The sequence below is a fragment of the Mixophyes fleayi genome, chromosome 6, assembly GCF_038048845.1.
Source record: "Mixophyes fleayi isolate aMixFle1 chromosome 6, aMixFle1.hap1, whole genome shotgun sequence".
Classification (NCBI taxonomy): Eukaryota; Metazoa; Chordata; class Amphibia; order Anura; family Limnodynastidae; genus Mixophyes; species Mixophyes fleayi.
Genome location: NC_134407.1, coordinates 147,129,722 through 147,149,883, shown reverse-complemented (window position 1 = coordinate 147,149,883; position 20,162 = coordinate 147,129,722). Strand labels below are relative to the sequence as shown.

General features: G+C 37.4%; 1 protein-coding gene across 4 annotated transcripts in view; it reads left to right on the top strand.

The window, feature by feature from the left end:
* The window catches only part of OSBPL2 (oxysterol binding protein like 2), a 90,028-nt gene that overhangs the window by 43,938 nt on the left and 25,928 nt on the right, over nt 1–20,162 (top strand). For 3 of the 4 annotated variants that reach the window (XM_075176752.1, XM_075176755.1, XM_075176754.1), the window contains exons 2-5: nt 6,023–6,171; nt 13,881–14,013; nt 16,529–16,604; nt 18,924–19,058. In XM_075176752.1, coding sequence (XP_075032853.1) covers nt 6,135–6,171; nt 13,881–14,013; nt 16,529–16,604; nt 18,924–19,058 — 381 coding nt within the window. In that variant the 5' untranslated portion in view covers nt 6,023–6,134. Of the gene's footprint in view, nt 1–5,192; nt 5,291–6,022; nt 6,172–13,880; nt 14,014–16,528; nt 16,605–18,923; nt 19,059–20,162 lie in introns of those variants that run through there. The other variant, XM_075176753.1, reaches the window with a different exon arrangement.

The following is a 20,162-nucleotide window of genomic DNA, read 5'->3' as shown; positions in this document are numbered from 1 at the left end:
TTGTATTTAATTCAATATAATTTGTGTTTATGTTTAATTGCATTTTATATTTAAAAGTTGACTTTCACCTTTATTAGTAACTCAAGACGTTATTCTCGCTTGTATATGACCGTTCATTACATTAGTATATTGTGTACATATAGATTAATGGAATTTACTTCAAACACTGTGAAGCCGCATCTCTGCGTTATCATGGTGTGTAAGTTTAAACAAATGCTACTCTGTGTGAGTTGGAAGCAATTTAAGATGCGTCCAACTGAAATTAAATATGCTTTTTCTTGCATGCATCTTTTCTTGCGTGCATTTGGGTGCAAATTCCTCCTCCAACTCTAAATGTTCCACTGATCTTTTAACTGGCAAATCACTTGTTCTTGTGTTGACCATTTGTATATAAGTTTATATTTGTATATTGCAATTAAATACTAACTTTTTAAATAATTCTTGGCTTTATTTGATAGGTAAATGGGCGACACAATGGTTCGCTTTCCACCGCTGGCTCTTGGGTTCAGTTTTGACCAGGATGCTGTCAGCCTGTAGTTTGCATGATCTCACCATGTTTGCTTCGGTTTCTCCTGGGTGTCCTGATTTTCTGACTTAATTGGTCACAGGTGAAGGCTCTGCGTGTCCCCACACACATCAGTTCCTTGCGGGGTTTGCATGAAAGGAGGCCGGGAGTATTTGACTACTGCAGCCTGGTTCCCCACACTCCCATATCCCTTTCCAGTACATCCAGTAGGACTCTTAATAAAATCTGCTGAGAGGTCTTATTCTTACCTCCAAGCTTGATTTTTTTTTTTTTTTTTTTTTTTTTCTATTATTATTTTTGTTTTTTTTTGTTGCTGACCACATACCTGATTTTTTTTTTTTTTTTTATCTTGTGACTGACGATTGACGTGCACAATTAGTGAATCAACATGGACTGTTTAAAAGGACAGGTGTCTGGATTAGTCTGTGTTTAAAAATCTGTGTAAAAAGGGCAGCAAGCCCCATGTATTGTGTGAATTCTATCTGCATGTATTTGTGTGTGTGTATATGTGATGTGTAGCAGCTTATTTAGGAGATATTATTAAACAATGAACAGTAGTCTTCTTAAAATTGTGCTACATTCCTTCCCTTTGTCACAATTCTGGGCCATGCCTGGGCTTTTTGTCACACCAACCAGCGGAGAGTGATAAGTGTCATAGACTTGCGGTTTTCCTTCAGCCTGTCACTCACCTCCAGTAGTAATATTTTTACACCCAGACAATATTCCGAATAAAGAATGCAAAACTTAGGTATCTGCTTCGGGCTGGTTCCTTGGTAGTGAGGCTCCTCTCCTGTAGCTGCCTGCATGATAGTGGTCCTGCTTCACTGTCACCTCTCTTTCAGGCACACAGATCCACAAGACCAATTAGCTGCCCTTATCTCCAGGATGCTGGAAAGGCAGTGACACCTGCCCATCTCACTCTTGGACCGCTTGCTGACTGTAAAAGTATCCCCAAGACCGCTCTGTAAAACCACCGTCCCTGCAGACTGTGTGGTAGAGTAATCCCATCCTGTCACAGTAACTTAGTACAAGTTCGGTAACATACTAGAATGAAAGTTTGTCATTCGTTGTGCTGCAGACTTGCTGTAAAGAAAATTTTCAATATATTATTGGTTTTTTTTATATAGCCCTTCTTGTCATAAAACAAGGTAGTTTCATATCATATAGACTTTTTTTTTCCCAAACACATATTTTATTAATGCCGTACATTCCTACATTTTCATTTTTATTTGGACACTGGGCGGTACTGTTTTTTTTGCTGTCTGAGAATAATATTTCATTTTACCTTATGCAAAGCAAAATAATTAATAAATATCTGCAATGTATCAGTTTTGAAATTACTATTGTTAAAAAGGGCTGCTGTTTTGTATTTACTTGTATTACTATACTATATCAGTTTACTTTTATCAGTATCCTATATTACACTACTGTACACGTCCAGTTAACTTGAATCTGTATTTACTTGTATATGCCTTAATCCATAGTATTGACCTCTTAAACATTATCAGCCCTACAGTCTCCACTTGTTTTGTCAGTGTGATAGCAATTAAAATGTCTTAGTGTGTCAAAGTCCAAGTGTTTACTTCTTTAGATAGCGCCAGAGATGATGATGTTTATCCCGACAGCGATTGTGCTGTGAGTGAGGCTCCCAGTTGTCCTATCTATAAATGGAAATATTACACTGCCTACTACTACTCCATTGGGATTTTCTCAATAAACATGTGAGTCTCATTAAAACATCAATATTTTACAGTAGCTTAACAGACTGAGGGGCTTCTGTTACTGAAACAAAAATACATCAAATTGAAATTTTGCTACAAAATGCAGGTTGCTTTATGTGAAAAGAATACAAATGTGTAGGAAAGTGTCATGAGTTGAATATAGTTTTCCTATGCACATCAGGCTTCTTGCCAGTAAAGCTGTGTCTACATAAGCAGATCTCAATGTGAGCTTGGAATGACAGGCTCTTTGTCTAATTTGGCCTACATGGGTGACCAAAATGGATGCATCTTTTATAGATCTGGTTGCTGGAATTGTCCCCATTTGGTTGGTTGAGGACCACACACAAACTGTGTGATTGTGATATAAAATGGATAACAGGATCAAAAAAATGAGGTCATTTTGGCATTTCGTAGCTCAGCCAATCACTTGGATCTTATGAGGGATGTTCGTACATTTGGCAGGTTGAGAGCAGTCTTCTGCCTACCAAATTTCAGGCATTCCTAAAAATAAGGTTTTGATCAGATTGTTCTGTGACATGCCAATAGTGTTTCAACTTATATGTGCCAATGGCTGGCTAGTTTGCCATATCTTCTAATGTGGCCAGTCGTTGTGTTTGGGTCCTTTTTTAAATTGCATGCAATGTTCTCGCAATCTAAACAGAAGGGTAATTTAAGAATGATTAGTCTAGGTAGTAACAAGTCCTCCCCATCCAGTTATTGATTTAACCTGCTACGTAGATTGCGTTACTGCACTCAGCTCATGCTCTGACGCCAGAATCATTCGGTAGAAGTTCAAATAGAGAACATTGGGCTATTCTCACCCTTTGGAGGCCATCAGTTACCCATCACTGGGTATGACTGAGGTCCCAGACTTTCCCCATTCAAGCTGGAAGTTTGACCTTGACAAGAGATCAAGGGAATTTAGGGTAAAAGACACCTTTGGAAATGTTATTGCTATCACAAACAAGTCTTGCTATGTATATTCATACACCTGGGGTTAGAGGCTTACAGTGTGGTTTTTAATGAAAATCAGGTAAGAAAAACATTGTGTACTTGAAGACAATGGCTTAAGCACCCCAGAGATAATTTTAACCCACCACTGGCTCCCCTTTATACTTTCTGAATACTATGATCCTCATTTATGAAGTACAATGCATCGGAGACACTATCTTTTTGGTGGTGGTGTTAACCTCAATTTGCACAAGGTGTAAAGGTACATGGAGTAAGATGGTAGTGTTTGCAAAGGAGCAGAAATTTGTATCGGCTGATGGGCAGATTGAGGACGTTTCTTGCAATAAGGCAAAGCGAGATTTCATTTTGCTGAGCTTGAGTATTGAAATGAGATAAAAGGAGTGGAGAGGGTGCAGTTTTAGAGGTGTTTCTTACTGTACTAGGAATGCACACCATTTTAACTCAAAAATGTTTATTATATGAAAGCATAAGTGACACATACAGAAAAAGATAAGAAACTTGATTGAAGCATTCAAAATACAAGTATCCATCAGTGTCACTTTCCATAATAAAAATATGTATTACAGTAAAACAAGGTAGTAATAAGCAAGGGAGGGGAGGGTAAGGTTATGTACATTGAAGGGGTGTAGGGCAGGGAAGGGGGAGGGAAATGGTCGTCGAGTGAGATGAGCTAAAAGGAGCATGTTCTCCTATAGGAGGGGACGCTGCCTGGTCTGTATAATAGCATTTAGGAAAGCAATAGGCCCAATGTTATATTAGATTGTGTGGGGAGGAAATTACTTGGAGGGAGAAAAAGTGTGGGACCCTAGGAATTAGAGCCAGGGGGCCCAAATCTGATGGAATTTGTCGTCTTTGTCTCGTAGTAGTGAAGTGACTTTTTCCATGTTGGCGATAAACCAGACATAAGATCTTAGAGGCCGCCAGAACATGTGAGGCTTGTTTCGCAGAGTGAGTATCGAGGTCCTGTATAGGATAGCCGAGTAGGAAGGACCACGGATTCTTCCTAATGGGGCATTGGAGAAGGGAGGAAAGGAGACCCGCAACCCTGTTCCAGAAGGCGGAAATGACAGGGAACGACCACCAGATATGCATAAGAGTGCCTCGGTGACCACAATTTATGCATACCATTTTAATTGCAAAAAGGCTTGATTTTTGCACCATCTCTGAGCTGGTAGAGATAAGTTCTTGTTCTTAACCATTAATGGGATGCATTTTGCACTTTCCAGTTGCACTTCGGTGGAGAAGCATATTTCTAGGTGCACTGTGCTCAATGTAAATTAAATTTTCAAAGACCTACAAGTGCCACATGTTATAAAGGCAGTCATAATTAATATAAGCCAGTAAGGAGAAGAATTGAAAATGTATTTTTAGTTTATTTTATAGAAAGGAGGTAGACCGTTGGACTTTGAAGTTTCCACTTTCACAATTTTTACCTAAGCACACTGTTAGTGTGTAGAAGTGTCTTTCAGGAACAGAGTGTAGATGTGCAACTTGTGTGTCAAGTGGACCATTTAAGCGACTTGATGAATAACCAAGGTATTTGCTCTGCACATAGCGTGAGCTGAAATACTTAATAACTGGAATCTTTATTTCGGTCTTTTGTGTATTTTGTATACTTCATCAGAGATTTTTGAGATAACTGGTTACTGTGTCACATCTGCAATTCCCCTCCACTTGTCAGCCACAAAGAAATAAGTCTATTCTTTGAACATCTCGGCCCGTGGGAAATCTGGTTTTTATTTTTCTGTTTTGTTTAAGATGTATTTTGGAGTTGTCATTTGTCGCCTCCCCAGGGAAATTAAAATTGCTACCCCATTAAAACAACACATGTTGCCATGGTAACAGCTTCTTAGAGGAAACCATAGCAAGATAAATAGTTTGCAAAAACTACACTTTTTATGTAAAAGGAAAGTGAGAAAGAGTGCTAGAAAGTGATAAATCAGCACATTGTAAGTTTTCAATTATTTTTTTAGGTGCTTGCAAGGTTGATCTGAATATGGCCAATGTTCTGTTTCTGCTTATACTTGATGTTATAGATGGAGACATATCTGGAAATGTGAGAATATTCTAGGTAAAGAAGCTATATCTGGAAATCTAAGAAATTATTATTCGCTATCCTCCTCTTTTTCAGACTTTTATTTGACATATAGCAACTTGAAGTCTGACACAAATGTTGCATAACCTTACTGACTGAAGTGAGTAGGGAGGAAAAACAGATACAGGAATTAAATTGTACATATTTTACAGTTCTGGTTAATTAGTAAATTGAAGGCTGAAATACTCTCTGTAAACAGCTTATGCGTCAAGTTAGACAGCCAGTTAGATCCCCCATCCCAAACCTTAGGGGCCCATATGTCTGAAAGCAGGCCCACCTGCACTTCAAACTCGGATGATGTAGTATGTTTATAGTCACCATTATAGGAGTCATGTTGTTGTATTAAAGTGTATACATTCTAATAGTCTTTCATTAAAAACAAGATCGCTTCAGAATCATGGGCACAATTTGTAAATGCATGTTTCCTTAATGCTGCTACTGGTACCTATCATCTAGTCATGGGCTGAAGTGGTTATCGGCAGGCAATATTTTCTGATCTGATAGATTAGTTTTCATTCACTCTTCTTAAGATAGCACTGGGTAATAATTTCAAAGGCCCATATATTACTAAATTGTCTGACAGACTGGTCAAAACTGACCAGATTGTCAGAAAACTTATGTTGATCTGTTTATATACGGCTCTCTATTTCTAAGAAAAAAAAACTGTTACTGATAATAAGAAATTAAAAGTCTTGTTTTGCATTTCAGTGCCAGTGGATTTGAGAGAGAACACAGAGCCCCATATATTGACCTGCGGGAGTGTTGAACCCTGATAATATGCAGTAACACCCTCAATAGCACTGAGACCCAGTAGAAAAGGATGAACAGTGAGGAGGAGTTTTTTGACGCCGTAACAGGTAAATGGCAAACCGGTGTAAATGTGGATCAATAGTATTAGTAGTGTTTGATTGCGTAGTCTGCATAGTAACACAGTGTATTAGGCAACATCCCTATTTGACAAAGCCAGGTTTCTCCTTTCTCTGTCAGAGCCCCACTTTGGCTCTATCACCTGTGTTTGCCTCCTTTGTGTTCTGAACCAGAAGGGAGTGTTTTGAAAAGGGGTGGAGACTTGAATTTATCGGCTTGCATGTGGCTTAGCTTTGTTACATACAGTGCTTTATGTTTGTGGCTTCCTTTTTTTGTCATTCAGCCATATATTTTTATCATAAAGCAAAGCTGTTTATTTTCCATCAGCCTGGGATGTGAAGCCTATCTTCTTAATAGTACTGGAAACAGTTGTGTCATATTCCAGGACAACAAAGAAAAACAATGCTACCTGACAATATAACAATGCAAAAAAACGCTAGAAAGAAAATCAGTGTGTTTACTCACATTTACAGCCAGGCATGTACAAGTCAATAAATTAATATAATGTAATGCTTCAGGTACATCCTCAGAAAAACAGATTACAGTCTCAATTTATGGAGTGTTCTTATGTTTTCTTATCAACAGGCCTTGGCTAATTGCCACCTTACCTCTAATCTTTTATTTGTTTATTACATTTTTATTTTTATATATTTTTTATCTTTAGAGAGAGCAGTCTTCTTGCTGATTTGATGGGACTATCTGCTTGTTTTGTTTTGCATGTGGTTTGAGGGACCGGCAAATTACAGGGCTGGATAAATCTGTCACCATGGTGATTTAAAAAATGCGCTCTGGCTACCAGAACGGGCAACCTGCTTTTCTTCATTTCATTGGTCGGGAATTAGAACTGGTATGTGTAGTTGATGCACATATTGTTTTATAACGCCATGCCATTTCTGCATGCGCTTAGACATCACTGGAAATACTGTTGCTGCAGTTACAGCACTATGCTAGGCAAACTCTATACACTAGTTCAGATGGTTCCCAGCTGATGCATGGAGGCACTTATCAAAAACATTATTAGTGCTTTTCAAACTGCTTAAAGATGTACTCTGTATCAAAAACAGGAAATGTTAGTTCCAAATATTACACTGGCCAGCTCATGCCAAAGTCCTCCCCATCTGGCCACTCCTACACTAAATATAAACATGAATTCAATCAAAAATGTAACATGATCATTGCTATGTTTAACTGGGTTGAGTCTTGTCTACACACAGCTATTAGACACATAGGGAATCACCTGACACAAGTTGGATGTGGAGGGGGCTACAATAAGGGTTGGTCACAAAACCATTTTTTAATAACAAAAGAAAAAACTAGAAAGTATTGTGCTGTACCACAAGTATTATATGTAAAATATAAAGTATGCTATCCTAATATGCTATGCAAGTATTGTGTGTGGCCTAGTCATACTTTTTGGATGCAGCTCATACATTTTACTTTAGAAAATTGGTGTCTCTTATCATTTGTTCCATCAATTTGTCCACACATTACAGAGTGGGTGCTAGGCTGCCATTAGAAAAGGAAAGAAACACCATACAAATTTTACACATGATACATAATCGTCTAAAGATTAGTATTTTATAAGCTCAAATTTGTGGAATATGAAATACTTAATGTGACACCCATCATACAGATTTAAATGGATGACTTTAATAGCTATTCACATCATTAACAGTAGAGCACCCACCTCACATTTCCTGCCCCCCCCCCCCTCCATTCTATAAATCGCCTATATTTAACTTTCTTCTTTTCTCAATTCTGAATATTTTGTTGTTGAACATGCATACACTATAATTGCAAAATCATAAGCAATCCATGTGTGATAGTATTCTCCATGTTTGTAATAAATAAAAAGAAAACTTGTAAAAATATCTAGTAAAATAATTATTTTACTTTGTGGAGATTTATCTTACCCCATAATTTTTAAGAATATATTAATATGTGTTCCTCTGTATAGCATTTATCAAAACAATATAGTCTTGATTCAAAAGATCAAGGGTTAACATATTTATGTTGTTAAATAATAATGCTGTGAACTATTAAGAGGAAGTGTCTCAGAACATGAGACAAACAAGCCAAAGCTTGCATATGCAGTGTTGGGTTACTAAATGTTATGTACTCTAGTAATCGGAGTAGCTCAGTCTTTAACTAACAGAGTACGGTTTAATCATGCATGGCCAAAGTTGTTTGGTTTTTTTTGTTGTTTTTTTTAAAACCTGCTTAAACTGAAGATTTTGTTTCTTTTGGATGACAGGGCCATTTGACAATGAAAAATCTTACTATATTATAAATCAAGGCATATATACATAATAATAGTTTTATCTCAGTGAAAAGTTAAAACAATACTTTTATTTGAAAAAAGAGACTCCTATATATGTAATAACATACGAGCAGTATAACAAACAAAATATACAATAAACCAGGAAGTTGGGGGCCACAGAGAGGACCCTGAGGACAGCATTCAGCCCTAGTGTTGCCTGTTGCCAATCACTGCTTTTGATCCTCCTGAAACTCTATTTATCATGCTAAACTCTCTTTATTATGCTGAAATGACAACTCCAGATGGTAAAATTGGTACTCGCAAAGAACTTGCAAAGGTCACTGATTAAGACAACAGTGGTAGGTGGTCTGAGGCAGAGACTGAAAATTTGGTCAACAGTGCCTTTGTCCCTTGTAGGACAAATTCATATTTTTAATATAATCTATGTACTAAAGATAATATATTTATACACAACTTCACCACTGCATTTGCTAAGATTCCATTTGAATACAATTGATAATTTACTTACTGCTTTTCTATGGAGATCTTCATTGGCCAGGTTAGTGAAAAACACATTAAAGGCAGTATTGGAGAGGAAGCCAGGCTATTGCATAAGGGCCAGGATATTATATTATATTGTTTTTTGGTTTTTTTTAGTGTGTAAGGCTTGGAATCATCATCATTTGTTTATATAACGCCACCAATTCCGCTGCAGATAGAATGTTTGTCATTCACATCCCTGCCCTATTGGAGCTTGCACTCTAAATTCTTTAACACATACACACGGGTTAATTTTGTCAGCAGCCAATAAACCTACTAGTATGTGTCCCACACTAGAATGTGTGGGAGGAAATCGGAGTACCCAGAGGAAACCCACACAAATACGGGGAGAACATACAACTCCACATAGATAAGGCCATGGTCTGGAATCAAACTCATGACCTCAGTTCTTCGAGGCAGAAGTGCTAACCACTGAGCTACCATGCTTAGAAAAAGGCATCTTGTTTGTGTGTTGATTAATATTCATTGTCCTGCTCATGTTGTCTAGTGCCTGTCAGTACAGGTTGAATCCGACCTAATCTTTACCCACCAATTCGGGTGCAGCAGGTTGTATCTTTTTGCAAAGAGAACAGTTTCAGTTTGGTCTTGAGGAGGGAGATAGGGTGTCAGTTGGTACAACACAACGTGTCTCGATTAGGAATTACTATAATAAATTTATATGAAATATAATGATTTTTTGTGGCATGTTGATAAGCTGGAATATAGAGAGGACCAAGCTTTTGTAGTATGCCATCGGGACCGGTGCTTTGGATGGCTTTTGTGTGTTTTTAAAGCATCTCTAGCTTTATCTTCCATTATTTCCTTGCTAAGATGTTCAATAGCAGTTTGATGTAGCGTTGGGAATTTACTAGAAGTTAAGTATTAATTTTTGTTGTTGTATTAGATCTGATATTTGCAGTAGATTTTTGAAGCTTTTATTAATTTGCCAAGGGTCTGTTTTGTTTCTCTTTCCATGGATTCACTGTTTTTTTTTGTTTTTCTCAGTTAGGGAATTTGGCTAACTTCTTACTTTGGAAAGTTGTTTAAGCAAATATTTACCATGTCATTGCTAATGTGTATATTTTTTAAATAGGGAGTTGATTAGTTTATTGTGTTTGTGATGTGAAGCAAAACTAATTATATTACCCTTTTATAGCATGTTTTAGGGCTTACAAAATTGTGGACATCTGTACTTCTGGCAGGAGTTTGTTAGTAAAGTAATTCTCTGTAGGCTAGGTGATCATTAATTAACATGTGTCATTTTAAGGAGTGGTTTTCTTTAGGAACGGAAGCCACTAAGAGCACTTAATTTAACATCTACACTAATTAGTGCAAGGGTTCAGTTGATTCAAACAAAATGGCTAAATACACATATATATATATATATATATATATATATATATATATATATATATATATATATATATATATATATATATATATATATATATATATAAAAACATCGGGTCTTACCCTGCAAATGTCAGAATTAGGGACTCTTTTATTCTAATGGTATGACAGTGCACCCTAATACGAGGCGTCTGGAATTAAATTGTATGTGATATTAGTTTTGAAATGCGATTCAGACAGAATATGAAGAATCACATATTGTACTCTTTTCATATTCAATTGTAATAGTTTTATGTTAGAAACAAGTGACATCATTGAGCTGTAAAAGGGGGGCAGGTATTTTGTGAATTGAAAGCAGCATTGTTCTCAACCAAAATTGATGAGCCTCAACTGCGTCAGTGAATGGTACACTTACATTTTTCTTTGGCAATCAAATGATATTGTATATTTTTCATTTATATCTTTTCTATTTCCTGGGAATCTAGTTCTGTCTGATCTCTTCTATACCTTACCCATCTCTAACTTCCTCCCATAGTTTGTATGTGTTTATAGATATTATCTCCAGTCAGATGGGCATATCAAGCACTTGCAGAATCATTCCTGGTGCATTAACATCTACTAGATATTCAGGAGAAAGTGCAGCACTTTGATCTCTTGTCAGCAAAATGCAAATTAGGTAATGAATGAAGAAACTGACTATTTTGCATCTACTGAAAGGTCTACAAGTGCAGCGCAGTGCAGTGTCCCAGAATATTATTATCCTCTGAGGAACAAGCACAAGAGGATGCTATTGTTTATAGTACTGCAGAACTGTACAACATTAGTACCCTAGCAGGGGGCTTTTCCCCAGGCCCAACATTAGACTTCCTAATAATTAGTTGGGCTGTAATTGATAGTCTGTCTAAAATTTGCTTGAAATTACAGCTTTTATTTCTGAAATAGAAAAAATACTTATTTATTTAAATCTTGTCAGAGTGTACACTCACTTTTTGGCCCATTCCCAGCAAACCCCACAGTGCCAAAGTTCCTTCACCTATTTATTTGTCCATGCATGATACCCTGTAGCATAGCAACATCTGAGCCACCAGCTTTCCTCTGCCTTTCACTGACTCTCCATCATTCTCACTGCACATTTAATAATGAGGCTCTGAGTCGACTTATCCATCATTTAATGACGCATGGACTGAGGGATACGTTTAGTATGTACAACCATTCACTGCAGAACGGATTAAAGTTATCAGGATGGTGTTAAATGTTGTTGTCACTAAACCTTTCATTAAGAGATTAAATAATTGGCTTTGTAATGTACAGATTTAGAAGTGTAGGTCAGACCATGTCTGATGATCTTTTTAACTTCTTTATGAGCACAGTAAATGAACCTGCTACTCAAAATTGCACACTTGAGCTTACAATGGCAGAAGCATTACGGGATGCTTTAGTTAAGTATAAAGAAGCATTTCAGAGCAACACTACTGCCATTGAATCTTATACTTTTATGCAGGGAAATGTAGACATAGGTACAGATGATGTTACCCAAAGTACACTGCTTGTTGAAGTTGGATGTCGCCGCAGGTACACTGGGGAGTAAAATGTTTTCACAGATATACTTCTAGTTGTGCGTGGTTTTGTGTAGACACTGTACACAGTGGGTTGGAGTAGGTTCTCGCCATAGATGTACTGCAGGTTAGTGTAGGATGTTGCTATTGGAGAGCTGTAAGTTGAGGTTGCATTTAATCACTGGTACTCTGCAGATGAACGCAGGTTGTAGACCATACAGAAGGTGCTCTGTAGGTCGGAGTAGGATTCAGGTGTAGGCGCTTTGCAGGTTGGGGGAGTATGCAGATATAGGTTCTCTACAGGTTGCTTCCCTGGTTTTCTTTTTCTTTGGTTAATGTGAGCCACAGGTTGATTTAGTGACGTAAATGTAGAAATAATTAAGGGCTTATTTAGTATTTAAAGCAAAGGGTGGAACACTGCATTATAGCAAAATTTGAGGAAGGGCCTATCAGAGCAGAGCAGATGCCTTGGGAGCATGACTTGACCTTCCATTAGTGGTCACACCCCTGGAGCAGTCGTCGTTCTGCCACTGGCCCAAAAATTGCATTCTAAACTGTGTAATTTGAATGGCCCCACCACTCATAGCCTGGTCTGGTTACAGCTAATGTGAGGGGATGAAGAGTGCGGGCCCCAAAAAGCACCATGCTATGACATGCTGGGCTGGTCCCACTATAATAGGGAAACTCATAGCACGCAGCTGAATTTCCTAGGAGGAATAAATGTAAACAGGTTTAAAAAGTGTATTTTACTATGTGACACTAATGGTCCCAGCAAGCCCTGGAAGCCATTAACTGCTGGGATATGTTACTTTTTAATTTTTTTTATTTTTAACATTTTTTACACTGGATATTTAAAAAAAAAAAAAAAAAAAATCTTTATTTAATCTATTTTGTAACACTGCATATATCTATGCTGATGGTCTTCATCATCAGAACGGATCCCGCAAAAGATATGCCTGTAAATAGGCATAGCTGGATATGTGACCTACTCAGGATAGGCCGCATCTCTGGGAGAAGTGCCACACTTTTCACCTGTACTGTACCTTAGTTGCCCTTTTTGTACTTTATTTGAACATGCATTCCCACAATATGCCTCCCCAGAAGGAGACCTATCTCATGGTAGGAGGATAGCTATAGGTGTACAGGTAGGTAGTAGGTTAATGCGTAAACAGATCAATAAAAGAAGATATTAGGTTACTCTTAAGACTGTAGTCTAAATAAATGCATTTTCTTCTTATCTCTGACTTTATTTAATTAGAGGATAATGAGGAAATCCCTTTTGTCATCTGGAGAGGTGTAGAACATAATTTTCCTTTCAAATTAACATCTGTGAGATGTCTGACAGGGATCTGTTCTGTTATTCTAAGTGTCTCTAGCACTTAAATTGGGATTTCATTTGTTCCATACATGACATTTACCATATTCCCCTTGATTACCCTTGTCATTTACTAATATTGCATGTCTTCCTTTCCACCCTGTCTATCACATCTAGCCTGCACAGTGCTTCTGGAAATATTTCTGTATCACATTGTGCACAGAATGTATGTAATCTCAGGCCTGCGATATAGAAGTTGGTGTTAGAATGTCCTCCTGGTCTGTTGTGGGGCATAGTTTCATGTGTCCTCCAATCTGAACCACACACTTTTTTATTTAAAGTTGAATCTATCTTTGATTTATTTTATTTTCATACAAGTGTTTCAAACTGGTATTGCCATAACCTTATCGACATCCATCATATTGAGTGTAAAAGGAACATGTAAAATTTAAAGTGTGTACAATGAGATAAGGAGCTTGGTTGCAAGTTCAGCAAGAAAGAGTTTAAGGCTGGACTTTAGCCGTGACATGTCAGCGTGGAGTACTAGTCGCAGTTGCACAATATCTAAAAGGCATTTAAAAAGAAAAACACAAAATGTGGGCTGGCCTTCAACTTTCTCCAAGCAGAGCAGGGTTCAGTCTCTGCTGTACATAACGACTGTCATCCTCTCCCTGACAGGCACAGACTCAGACAATTCCTCGGCAGAGTTTGCAGACACCAACCAGCGGATCTCTGAGATGACGCTCACGGACCAGAAAACAATGACCGATGAGGATAGAGGTCCACAGGAGAATGGAGTGAAAAAGCACCGGTGAGTTTTGTGTGGTTTAAAAGTGATTATAAGTCAAACTCTCTGTAGGAGAGGAAGAAAATATGAGAAATGTGTCACAATTGTTAATGAGGAAATTGAAACTTCATCTAGTGTATTTTGATCAAAATGATTGCAGTTTAATACGCTAGGATTAGACAGCCTAGGTTGCCAGCTGTTGTGAAACTATAAGCCCCAGCATGCCCTGTCAGCGTCTTCTATTCCCTAGACTTGGCCTTACGCTTTTTATTTGTTTTGTTAACTGTAAAATGGTTAATATGTCAAATTCCAGAGCCAGGCACGGCAGAAAGAGAAGTCACTGTGTAGCACATGTGTTACCTCCAATCTATCAAGCTTTATGCACACAACACAAAAATGGACACTGAATAAGCTACATGTTTCCCCCCCCGTCTTCTGTTGGCAAAATAAATAGAAAATGGTGGATAACCTCATGTGGTGATATTAATGTATTGTAATTTTAATGAAGGGCAATCACATCAATTAGTTCAGGTATAATGTTTATCCCTGTAATGCATAGGCTTTCATACATGTCAAAATAGCTTTACCTTTAATGCTAATATATTTGAAAACTAATGTAAATAACATTTGTATAAATAGTTCTGATTATATTTGGGGATTTTTTTGTCATCAGAAAAAGACTTGTGTATTATAATGAATAACCGCTCCTTACCCTAAAAGTAAACTGAAAAGTTGAATTTCCGCAAGCAAAATTATTGAATTTCCGCAAACTGTGTAAAAGTACACTATCCGGCTTTTAGTGGTTATGGAACTCCTCAGGGACTTGTAATGTCTACATTTACAGCAGAGGGTATGTTATCATATATATATATATATATATATATATATATATATATATATATATATATATATATATATATATATATATATATATATATATATATATATATATATATATATTATACACACACACAATTACATTTCATAATTCAGTTTTAAGGCTTGCAATACAATAGTATACATGTATCGATCTATGTGTATGTTGGACGTTGTAACCCCCCCCAAAAAGGAGACATGTTCTCTCAGTGCAGAAAATTGAAGTAGCGCCTTTGAATTGTATAGACCATTTAAGTTTACAGTTTAATTGTCCCACTTATTTTGTAAATAAACACTGTTCAGTGCTACTTAATATGGTCTCTACATTTATTAGTCTTAAATTACAGCCATGGGTTCATAGCCCACGCTGCTACAGATGAGAAGCTCTCGAGCTCTGCCTGCAGCGACTTGTGCAGATTTAATGCTGCCTGTGTCTGACAGATGATCTTAACCTGTCAAATCAGTAGTCTCATCGTCACTTCTCTGTCACCCGGACTTGGCAGGATTTCTATAAGCAGATTCTACACCTGTGGCTCATTACATCTGATTCCTATTTATGTTTCTTGGCCCTTAGATATCTCTCTATATATATATATATATTCTTTTGTTTACTTCTCTGCTACCACCTGCCTTTTACAATGATATTTCAATCTCCAGTTCATGGCGTCTATATTGTAATGGGAGCATGTGTATTAAATGCATGTTAAACTCGATTTACTCATTTGTAGTACAGTACTCCCTCTTAAGAACACCACATATAGTGGTACTGATATATTTTTATTGTATTACGAGTTGCGAATAAGCTTGGAGGGAAGTGTGGGTATAAAGGAGGTGCTGTAGAGGGAAAGCTGTACATAATTTAGTCTCGACTTTCAGAGAGCTTTTAGTTGTGTAATATATTGCAAAATAATTTTTAGTATTGTAACACAGTACTGACTCCAAGCCCACACACAATGTTTTGCATTTATTTTAGGCACTTTATCAGGGATTAATATACAGAACAGTAGATGTATGGGGATGGTTGTTAATGGAAGTGATTGAAAAAAACAACAAATACACAGTGTGGGGAAAATATGAGGCAGGTGGAGGTTTTCTTTCCTCTTGCTCAAGAAAGGGTCATCAATATATTACACTGCTAAAATGGGTTTTGTCCCCCATTTAAATACTGGTTCCCTTAGCATTAGACAGGAAATGCTTACAGGAATGCAGACAATGGTAATTCCCAGTGTGTACTGCACATTTTAGGTTGTTTATAAATAAATTGTGAGCAGATAAAGATTAGACATAAAATCAGTGACATTTAGGACTTTTTGATGTATTTTCCCCTAATGTTATGTAGATAATGGCTAGCAGAGCATACTGGGAGGTGTATTACTGTAACAAATGGATGTTCACGATGCCTCCTTCTGCACTGGTTATATCTATAGCCCTATATAAAGTTAAAGTCCGTTTCCTGTAGTGCAATATAGCCTGTATCAGTAGTAATGCCATGTTGCCATTGTTCACTCCTTGTCAGTTTATCTTTTTTTTTTTTTTTTACCATAAAGTATGGTTCTCATGTTCTATGCACATATTCTGTCTGTCCTGCCTTTTGTACTCAGTATACTGGCCCTACCCACTTGGGAAAAAAATTATTTATTTGATTGTACTTTGTTTCTTTTAGGGCCTCCCTGCCTGCCCCCATGTTCTCTAGAAACAACTTCAGTGTGTGGAGCATATTGAAGAAATGCATCGGACTAGTAAGTTAGGAGGAATCATGAAGTTATCTCTGTAAAAATTATCTTATATTTGGTATGTTAAATGTAGCCAATGACTGAAGAGCTTGCATATTTTATAGAAAACTTTGGGACCAGTATTGCAGCAACTTGTAGTTAAGGAACATATCAGTAAAGTTCATACAATATAATCAGTCATTTTGTAGGCATAAACAATATTCTTGAGGATGCAGCCTATAAATTCACTAGGAACCAGTGGTATCACTGAGGCATCAGGTATAATTTTGACTCTGTGATGTTGCGGACTCCTTGGCATTGGATAGACACTATTTTATGAGTGCTAGTTAAGTCTACAGAATGGCTACCACCTTAAAGTGCTTCAGTGATGTCAATGACTTCTAGTAAATTAAAAGCCTGCATGTTCTTATAAATTGATTCATCCCACAAAATGACTGCTACTATGCTGTTTATGATACATCAAGCGTTTGGGAAGTTTTCTGTGTGTACCATCAATCGTTTTTGCAGTAGAGATCTATGTTCTGTGTTTAACAGTCGTTCAAGTAGGTTTGACAGCTTGAAAGCCCCTATGTTTATCCACCCTAAAATGTAAACTGACCAAATAAACACACTCAAAAAACACTACAACAAAACAATGTGAATAGCTGATAAAGAAATTGATAAACCAGATGTGTGTGAGTATTATATGTGCAGGAGGTAAATTCTGTGTGTCATAAACCTCTATTTATTAGAAATTTTTATCTGTTTGTTATGTAATAAACATATTGCTACCACCAGGTTTTTTGTCCATAATTTTCTCTGTTATGCATTTAATAATAGGTACTAATTTTACCCAGCACCATGGGCCTGATTCATTAAAGATCTTAACTTCAGAAACTTCTTATTTCAGTCTCCTGGACAAAACCATGTTACAATGCAATGGGTGCAAATTAGTATTTAACTTATGTGCAAAACAGAATACTGACTGTTTTTTCATGTAGCACACATATATTTGATAGCTTATTTGTACACTGAAATTTAAAGTTGATATTTGTGTGCTACATGAAAAAACAGTATTTAACTTATGTGCAAAACAGAATACTAATTTGCACCCCTTGCATTGTAACATGGTTTTGTCCAGGAGACTGAAATAAGACTTTTTTGTAGCTAAGAACCTTAATGAATCAGGCCCCATATTATCATCTTACACCCCATGGTAATGAGAATGTAAAACAAAGACCTGCACAGTGATCTCTATCTCTTCCATCTTCTGAGATGAGACTGATCATGTACAAACTGAATGTGTGAATGATTACAAAAAAAATCTTACAAATTGTGGTTGAAAAGTAGCATTCCACTGAGATAAAATGTTGACGTAAATACTATAGTACATTTCAGTACCTAATTTAGTGTGAGCAGTTCTCTATAATTTAGCTTGTATATAGTTTCTCTCTGCACAAGAAGCAAAATGCTGAGTAGCAGCATTTCCCATGTGTACATATACCAACATTGGGATTCTCCAATGCCTGCAATTAGGCACACCTACTGCTATATCCCCCTTTTCATGGTAGATAGTTTCTCACTGACTGCCAGGAAAGAAGAAAGCCATCATCAAGAAACTGGTAGTAGATTTACTCCACGTTTCCATTTGTTTCCACTAAGTATGTATATAGTGAACCTGGCTCTTAATTTGTCAGGATAACTCTCCCGGAATTCCCAGGAGGCTCCTGAATTTCGGGGAGTCCTCCCGGATTACCCGAAATTCACGTCATGGCGGGACAGGGCTGTGGTGACTGCGACGATGTCACCACGCCCCCTCCTACCCCTTTCACACAACCCCGGGGAAGAAGTCTTGAAAGTTGACATGTACAGATGACTGACCAAGGCATTTTGGAGCCGTGTTTGCCAAACGGTCGCAAACACAGTGCTGATGGCTCTATCCTCCTCCACTGCGATGCAGGTGACAGTGCGGTGCATGGGGAGGTGTATAGAAGTCTTCCATCTCTTTAAGACTGGCAAACAATTGGAAGATTTGTATTTATTGCAAGAGACTATAAAGAAGACCTAGGAATTAAATAATACCATTTGTCAACCAAATTTGTTTTGAAATAAATCAAAATGTTGTTATATTGCATCTCTTTCTTGTATCCTTGGTTTGCATTAGCATTTTACAAGTCTTTACATGACCATGGGTTTAGCAGTGTTAAAATCACATTGTTCATAATTCAAAGTGTTGGTTTCTCTCATATTCTTTTTCTAAAACTGCCCTAATCATCCTTGTGCCAGTTAAGGATTTCTGTATCCCAAGAGCAGTTCACTTCAATTTTCTTTTCTTATTGCCTTCAGGAACTGTCGAAAATCACAATGCCAATAGTTTTTAACGAGCCCCTGAGCTTCCTGCAGAGAATCACGGAATATATGGAACACACATACTTGATCAACAAAGCCTGTTCATGTACAGATCCACTACTCAGAATGCAGGTCAGTATCTGCCACATATACACAATGCAACCTGTAAAAATCTACAGCTTCCACTCTGTCTCTGCAATATCTAAACGACACAGCCTGCGTACAAACATTTCATTCTCTCTGCATGGTACCCAGGAGTAACGGGCAATTGGGATCTTTAAAACCTTGCCTTCAAACATCTTCTGTAGGGAACAGGAATTGATCTTTGGCCTTGAAGCCAAGATAAAAAAGCAGAGACACAGGAGTACGCCTTCCTAGAAACATTTAATTTGGGGGGCACCTGTGACCAGGGAAGTCTGCTTTGTTAATTGTGTTTGTTATGAGATTAACATAAGTGGTATGTTTTATACATAAAGCATAAGACACTGTATTTATAAATGGCTATGGTTGTGTCAGAGAGAAAGTTTACTGTAACTGGAGCATCCGATTTGGACATTGCGTATTAAAAGACAAGTTTCTTGTATCAGTTGATTAACATATCTGGGTGTGTTTTGCCTTCACTGGCAGTTGTACATGTCATTATGAAACACTTTCAGAGTCATATCACACAAATTTGTGAACCCTGCTTGTTCAGTGCGTTCACAAGACAGCAGATTGAGCAAGTGCAGTAGGCCGTTAGCAAGAATAATAAACTTGCAGACATAGTATATTATTGCAATGTAAAAGTGATAGCCGACATGCATACCTGTTCTGTCTTTGTACTTCCATTTCAATGAAAGTTAATTTAAAAAAATACTAAACGTATACAGTGTACTTGGTGATCAAATATGGAGTGCTACACATATATGTGTAAAAGTGTTATGTCTCATTGAAAGGGGCATTATACTAAAATAATTGTGAAAATATTTGTGTAAGGGGAGTGAAGGGAATGTGGAAGGAAATGTTAGCACTTGTGATCGAGAATGTGTGCTCTCAAAGTACAATGGTGGTGCTTCAAATGGGCTCAATAGCTGTATAACTACTGTCCAGGGGCGGATTGGTCATAGGCCTTACCAGGAACTTTCCCGGGAGGCCGGTGGTCTACTGAGGCCACCTGCTATCTTATCTTTTCATTAATTCTGGGTTTGTTTGTTTGTTTTTTTTGCATGTTTTTAATCTGACCACAAGGGGGAGTGC